Raw genomic sequence first — 7,760 nt, 5'->3', positions numbered from 1 at the left:
GGGGTTAGGTTTAGGCACTGCTGGGGGTAGGTTAGGTTTAGGCTGTGGGTAAGGGGTTGGGTTTAGGCACTGCTGGGGGGAGGTTAGGTTTAGGCTGTGGATAAGGGGGGTTAGGTTTAGGCACTGCTGGGGGGAGGTTAGGTTTAGGCTGTGAGTAAGGGGGGTTAGGTTTAGGCTGTGGGTAAGGGGCGTTAGGTTTAGGCACTGCTGGGGTAGGTTAGGTTTAGGCTGTGGGTAAGGAGGGTTATGTTTATGCACTGCTGGGGGGAGGTTAGGTTTAGGCTGTGGGTAAGGGGGGTTAGGTTTAGGCACTGCTGGGGGTAGGTTAGGGTTAGGCTGTGAGTGGGAGGGTTAGGTGTCGGCAGTGCTGCGATTGGGATGCCGGTGTGGTTTCTCATTTCTAGCCTTATATGATGTAGCCCGGGCTCAGATCACTTGTATAAATACTTTTGACGGAAGCAGACGTTTTAGGCAGCTTGACAGGATGATCCCAGAAGTAGCGGGTGTACCACAGGTATCAGCAGTGCCTGCACATTAGATTCATGTTATATTCTCATAGATCCTTAGCTTGGTCTAGTTGTGAATGGCGCTGGGAATATAAGGGAAACTTACTGTAGTGGATGCCATGACACTCCCAGAAGACACACAAGGCATGCAAGGAAAGCCACCACCCAAGTTCAGCCACCCGCTCCTAGGCTACTTACCTACCCCACAGCACTTACGCTGTCACCGGCGCTCACCTCCCTCCCACAGCACAGCGTAGAGCAGCCGTAGAGCCGTCTTCACTCTCTGCCCGGCCCCCGTGTGAATCCACGGCTGCATGTGACCAGGAGGGGGAGGCACGACCAGAGGACTGGTAGTGGTAAGGCTCCACCTCCTCTTTACAGGCAGGAAGTGCAGTCAATTGAGAGCCAGGAATTGGCTGCAGCGGAGCGCGTACTCGGGGATCCACACGTTTTTGAAAAGTGAGTCCCCGTGCTCCGATCTGGGTAAAATACGCGCTATAGCGCGTATTTGCGTACACTGTGTGTGTGTATGTATATGTGTGTGTGTGTGTGTATATATATATATATATATATTAAGCAACAGTGTGGGTCATTCCGAGTTGTTTGCAAGCAGCTTTCGTTCGCTGCGCAGCGATCAGGCAAAAAATCGGCACTTCTGCGCATGCGGCGCAATGCGCACGCACGGCGTTCTTTTACAACGATTGATGTAGTTTCACACAAGGTATAGCGACACTTTTCAGTCGCACTGCTGGCCGCAGAGTGATTGACAGGAAGAGGGCATTACTGGGTGTCAACTGACCGTTTTCGGGGAGTGATAAAAAAAAATGCAGGCATGCCAGGAAAAATTCAGGTGTAGCTGGCCGAACGCAGGGCGTGTTTGTGACATCAAAACAGGAACTGAACAGTCTGAAGTGATCGCAAGCTAGGAGTAGTGTCTGAAGCTACTCTGAAGCTGCACAAAAAAATATTGTAGCCGCGCTGCGATCCTTTCGAACGCACTTCTGCTAAGCTAACATAAACTCCCAGAGAGTGGCGGCTTAGCGTTTGCGATGGCTGCTAAAAACAGCTAGTGAATTAACAACTCGGAATGAGGGCCATTGTGTATAGTGTATTTGAATTGTATTTAAGGTGGAATGCACTTGTTTGTGTGTCCAGGAGGGGGGAATCCATTACTGTGTAGGCCAGGCATGTCCAAACTGCTGCCCTCCAGCTGTTGAGAAACTACACATCCCAGCATGCCCTGACACAGCTTTAGCATTCTCTGACAGCAAAACTGTCAGGGCATGCTGGGATATGTAGTTTCACAACAGCTGGAGGGCCGCAATTTGGACATGCCTGGTGTAGGCTGGTGGATTCCCCCAGTACTTTCCCCCCAAAATGGAATGCCTTCCTCTCTAGCCTCCCACATGGAAGTATCATGAGGAGAGAGAGGAGCAGCTCAGCTTTAAAACAAGCTGAGTGGTTTTCTGGAGCTCCTTAGGGATCACCTTTGGTGGGCAGGAAAGCCTGATCTGGGATCTAGGCTGCCCATCTCTGGAGCCCAATTTTAGACTGGAGATGGTGAGCTGGGTACCCGGGCAGATTCCTGGAAGCAGTTTAGATGGGAAAACTTCCCCCAGCCTAGACTGAGCGTCACCAGGGTGGATACCAACCCTCCAGGATGGGACGGTCGAAGGAGAGCGACTACTCCCCACCGTCCGTAGAGGACAATGATAGCTGTGCATGTGGCCAAGGCATGCACATCACATGGGTAAACAATGATTGGTTGAGAACAGCACGGTGGACTTGCCCCCTGTGGTATGTGTATTGGCGTAAGATAAAAAGAGGAGGCCTGTTAGCCTCCAGAGGTATTATACTATTTTCACTCTGCTGTAAACATCTTGCTGTATTGCTGTTGCCACTAGCAATAGGGAACAGTGTTTTTTAAGACTGGGTGAATAAACATCTGCCTCAAGATGACCGCTTCATCTTGTGATCTGCAGTGCTATGCCAAACATAGTTCCGTTTTCCGGCTGTCCAGGGTGCACTCAGCATCTCCAAGCTTCGCCTCCCGCCAGCTACTGTGCAGAGGCCAAGTCCAGCGACTAGTGGTGATTCGTCGACACCACACAGGTGTGGTAAGATAGCGTGTAGACACATACAGAGCAGTACCATGGTTCCAGACTCCATAGCGACAAGGAGTCTGGTGGTGGCAGTGTAGTACCCGCCCATTACGCAGTGGGTGGAGTCAGTAATAGGCGGTTACTAATGGTAATTGGGAATCCCCTAATTGGCCAGATCCCGTGTGACCTAAACATCCATTCTGTGACTGGAGCAGGACGCAAGGCAGGGTGAGGGCTTTCGTACAGAACCATCCAGTCACAGAAATTGCTGGCATAGCGGTGGGATAATCCTAGGTGGCTTTTCGGTCACCTGATTGGAGAAGCCGAGTTAGGAGAGGAGTAACTGCAGTGCAGGAGAACGCACAAGATGGCGGTCTTCAGTGGAATGTCAAAGGACGATCTGGAGATCGTGTATCAGGAGAAGGGTGTGGATATCCCTTTCAATGTGTCCAGAAGCATCATGAGGGCGGCACTCGTGAGCTTGGAGGAGTCCCGCTGGGCGGAGGTAGAGTACTAAGGGCGTTGGCATTGAAGAGGGTGGCCTACCAGTGGACCTTTGTACAGAACCGGTGAGACCCACAAGCCCCAGCCTCTCTATTAGCAGCAGCCATGTTTCATACCTAGCAGGGCCGGAGGTCCAACGTCCCAGGTGGGGCGACACGGATACCTTAGCAGATCGGCTAGTGGAATTCGGAGAAAGGGCAACGGAGCAAGAGTGCTTGATCATCACCTCACTTCCCAATATCACTGCCGGGCTCCGGTGACTGTGCGCAGCCTGTTCTGCCCCCAGCAGTAGCGGAAGAGCCAGTGCTCCCACCTGAGGCAAAAGTGCCTCCAAGTCAGCTCTCCGGAGTGTGCAGGAAAGACTGGGCACACTTAGCTCCAGAATACAGCCCGTGGCTTCAGCTGCGTCACTAGGCTGCGGCAGTGAACGGTGCCCGGAGTGAGCGGCTTTAGGGCAGGAGAAGTGGGGGACTTAATAGATTGTTTCTTGGTTCCAGTGGTGGCCGACAGCTATCAGGTAGGGTAGATAAGAAGCCACGTAGTAATGAAAGCTCCAGAAAGCATGTCTGGATGGACTCAGGCCCCTCTTATTTATTATTTTATATACTAACAGGGGTGACAGGTGTGGTACATCCCTGCAAAGGCAGATCCAATCTCTTTCTCATCAGACTCTGCTGTCTTCCCTGCACTCTCACTCAGATGTTCACTGCTGCCAGTAGCACACGTATGAGAAGCAGAAGTATGGCGGCAGCTGTATAGATCCTGATATGTAATTCTCTATATCATACTTACTGTACACACATCATCCTTATTACTATTGAGAGAATAGAGGTAAGACACTGATGATGGGGGGTGTAAAAGTGGATTATAACCTGGAAGATGATGATGATTACAGGGTATTATATGGTGTATTGCATGTAAGGTACCTTGTTCCACACGTACTCTGCTGTAGCAATATACCTTATATAAGGGCGAGTAACACTTGTACAGGCTTACCAGTGTATGCGCACACACATAAAGGAATGCTACCTTACCAATGCTTCCAGGAGTAACGTTAGGAGACATTTCTCTGATCCATCAGCTCATATGACTGATGTTATTGTTCAGCTAGAATCTCCAATTCATACGCTATATTCCCCATCCATTGTTTTACATTGGTGCTGACATAGGACTTGGCGAGTGACTACATCTCCATTTATACTTCATGGTTAGTTACAAGTACAAAAGAGAGAGATATCTAAGTCTTATTATAATATTACATTTGTTATTGTGTGTTCTCATTTTTGTATTTCCATAATGTATTTTATTTCCAGCAGAAGGACACACAAGCAGGAATATCTCAGAAGGACATCTAATGTTATCCCCGGATTGTGACATAAAAGATAATGACAGTAGACAGGATTCTCCAGGAAATAATCCCATTACCCCAATTATACATCCAGCTCTATCAGCTGATCCCCCTGATCCTGGGAAATGTTCTCCTGATCACTCTGATATTGGAGCATTTGTTACAGCTCTGAGAGTAGATACAGTGTTTCCCTGTTCTATAGATGCCAAATGTTTTACACAGAACACAAAGCTTATTACCCATCAGCCAGCTAAGGCAGCTGAGAGGCAATTTCCATGTTCTGAGTGTGGAAAATGTTTTACATACAAATCAGCTCTTGTTAGACATCAGAGAAGTCTCACAGGTGAGAGGCCATTTCCATGTTCTGACTGTGGAAAATGTTTTACTTGGAAATCATGTCTTGTTACACATCAGCAAAGTCACACAGGTGAGAAGCCATTTCCATGTTCTGAGTGTGGGAAATGTTTTGGCCGGAAATCACAACTTGTTAGACATCAGAGAACTCACACAGGTGAGAGGCCATTTCCATGTTCTGACTGTGGAAAATGTTTTACTTGGAGATCAAGTCTTGTTACACATCAGCAAAGTCACACAGGTGAGAAGCCATTTCCATGTTCTGAGTGTGGGAAATGTTTTGCCCGGAAATCACATCTTGTTATACATCAGAGAAGTCACACAGGGGAGAAGCCATTTCCATGTTCTGAGTGTGGGAAATGTTTTGCAGGCAAACCAGAGCTTGTTAGACATCAGAGAAGTCACACAGGTGAGAAGCCATTTCCATGTTCTGAGTGTGGGAAATGTTTTGCAGACAAACCAGAGCTTGTTAGACATCAGAGAAGTCACACAGGTGAGAAGCCATTTTCTTGCTCTGAGTGTGAGAAATGTTTTTCACAGAAATCACATCTTGTTGATCATCAGCGAAGTCACACAGGTGAGAAGCCATTTCCATGTCCTGAGTGTGGGAAATGTTTTGCAGACAAATTACATCTTGTTAGACATCAGAGAAGTCACACAGGTGAGAAGCCATTTCCATGTTCTGAGTGTGGGAAATGTTTTGCCCTGAAATCACAACTAGTTAGACATCAGCTAAGTCACACAGGTGAGAGGCCATTTCCATGTTCTGAGTGTGGGAAATGTTTTGCCCTGAAATCAGATCTTGTTAAACATCAGAGAAGTCACACAGGTGAGAAGCCATATTCTTGCTCTAAGTGTGGGAAATGTTTTACACAGAACTCATATCTTGTTAAACATCACAGAAGTCACACAGGTGAGAAGCCATTTCCATGTTCTGAGTGTGGAAAATGTTTTGCAGACAAATTACATCTTGTTATACATCAGAGAAGTCACACAGGTGAGAAGCCATTTTCTTGCTCTGAGTGTGGGAAATGTTTTGACCGGAAATCACAACTTGTTAGACATCAGCTAAGTCACACAGGTGAGAGGCCATTTCCATGTTCTGAGTGTGGGAAATGTTTTGCCCTGAAATCAGATCTTGTTAAACATCAGAGAAGTCACACAGGTGAGAAGCCATATTCTTGCTCTGAGTGTGGGAAATGTTTTACACAGAACTCATATCTTGTTATACATCACAGAAGTCACACAGGTGAGAAGCCATTTCCATGTTCTGAGTGTGGGAAATGTTTTAGACAGAAATCACATCTTGTTACACACCAGAGAAATCACACAGGTGAGAAGCCATTTTAATCTTCTGGAGTATACTTATTATTGCCATGCGTTGTTCTTCAAGGTTCTTATCCTATGTCCTGTGCTTTTTGCAATATACATGCAACCACTGGGTGAAATAATCGGCTGTCATGCCCTCATCTACCACTGCTATGCAGATGGTCTGTCTTTTGTTCTGGGTACTGAGAACCCAGTACCAATCCTAAATGTCTAGCTGAGCTCCAGGTGTGGGTGATGCCAGTTGGCTGTGACTCAGTCCTGGTGAAACAGGTCTTTATGATAGAAGCTCACCAACAAAGGGCAGGGCTACAGCTCAGCTTTGTTACCAACCAGACTTACGCTTGGGGGTTCAGGTTTACATAATGCTGATCCTGTGCAGAATCTTGGTGTCCTGGATGGTGGAGTGACACTTAGACATCCGGTATCAGCCACAATCAGATCCTCATCTGAGGAACATAGCCAGACTCCAGCACTTATTTCCCTCAGAAGATCTACCTACAGTCATACATGCACTTGTATCATCACACATAGACTACTGCAATGTCCTCTACCTGGGTCTCCCAGCAATAGAATTGCACCGCTTGTAGGCCCTCATTCCGAGTTGTTCGCTCTGAGTTTTTCATCGCATCGCAGTGAGAATTCTCTTAGTGCGCATGCGCAATGTTCGCACTGCGACTGCGCCAAGTAATTTTACTATGAAGAAAGTAAGTTTACTCACGGCTTTTTCATCGCTCCGACGTTCGCATTGTGATTGACAGGAAATGGGTGTTACTGGGCGGAAACACGGCGTTTTAAGGGCGTGTGACTCAAAACGCTACCGTTTCCGGAAAAAACGCAGGCGTGTCTGGAGAAACGGTGGGAGTGCTTGGCCGAACGCTGGGTGTGTTTATGACGTCAGCCGGGACCGAAAAGCACTGAACTGATCGCACAGGCAGAGTAAGTCTGGAGTTACTCAAAAACTGCTAACTCGTTTGTGATCGCAATAATGCGCATACTTCGGTCGCACATTTAAGAAGTTTAGATTCACTCCCAGTAGGCGGCGGCTTAGCGTGTGTAACTCTGCTAAAATCGCCTTGCGAGCGATCAACTCGGAATGAGGGCCGTAGCTTGTACAGAATACAGCAGCCAGGCTGTTACCTATCCAGCCCGTTCCTGCCACATAACACCCATTCTCTGCTCCCTTCACCGGCTCCCTGTAAGATGGTGACTCTGGGCCTAATTCAGGTTGGACTACAGTGTGTGATCCAAACGGAATTCTTGAGAAAAACTTGCGGACGCATGTGCAGCGCCCGTCCTGCGTATGCACCTGCATTCTCTACGGGGGGGCTGTAGGAAATGTGATTGCTTCTTGTTAATCAGGCAGAGGTGGTCACGGGGTGGGGGGTAAAGCTCCATTTCCAGTGAGAAGATGGAGCGTTGCAAGTGCTGTGTTGCGAGAAAGGGAGGCGGACAAACGGTCATGTTCACTGTGGCTGCATGACATCACACGCAGCCATCGCAATCTAGAAGAACGCGGTGGGGATCCTGCGGGTGCAGCTAAGCTGGCAGGATGCTTCACTAGTTTCTAAGATGAAGCAGAAATTGTGGAGCGATCGCAATTTCTGCTTCATAAAGGGG

The 7,760-nt window shown here is 48.1% G+C and overlaps 1 protein-coding gene across 1 annotated transcript in view; it reads left to right on the top strand.

Moving 5' to 3' along the window:
• The first annotated feature begins 4,435 nt into the window (after window positions 1–4,435).
• The window catches only part of LOC134983274 (oocyte zinc finger protein XlCOF6-like), a 78,758-nt gene continuing 75,433 nt past the window's right edge, over window positions 4,436–7,760 (top strand). Inside the window, exon 1 of the mRNA XM_063948995.1 lies at window positions 4,436–6,147. Within this exon, the coding sequence (XP_063805065.1) occupies window positions 4,467–6,147 (1,681 nt within the window). The 5' untranslated portion in view covers window positions 4,436–4,466. The remainder of the gene's footprint in view (window positions 6,148–7,760) is intronic.

This window comes from Pseudophryne corroboree, assembly GCF_028390025.1.
Source record: "Pseudophryne corroboree isolate aPseCor3 chromosome 3 unlocalized genomic scaffold, aPseCor3.hap2 SUPER_3_unloc_11, whole genome shotgun sequence".
NCBI classification, from domain to species: domain Eukaryota; kingdom Metazoa; phylum Chordata; class Amphibia; order Anura; family Myobatrachidae; genus Pseudophryne; species Pseudophryne corroboree.
This window is presented reverse-complemented; position numbering and strand designations above follow the sequence as displayed.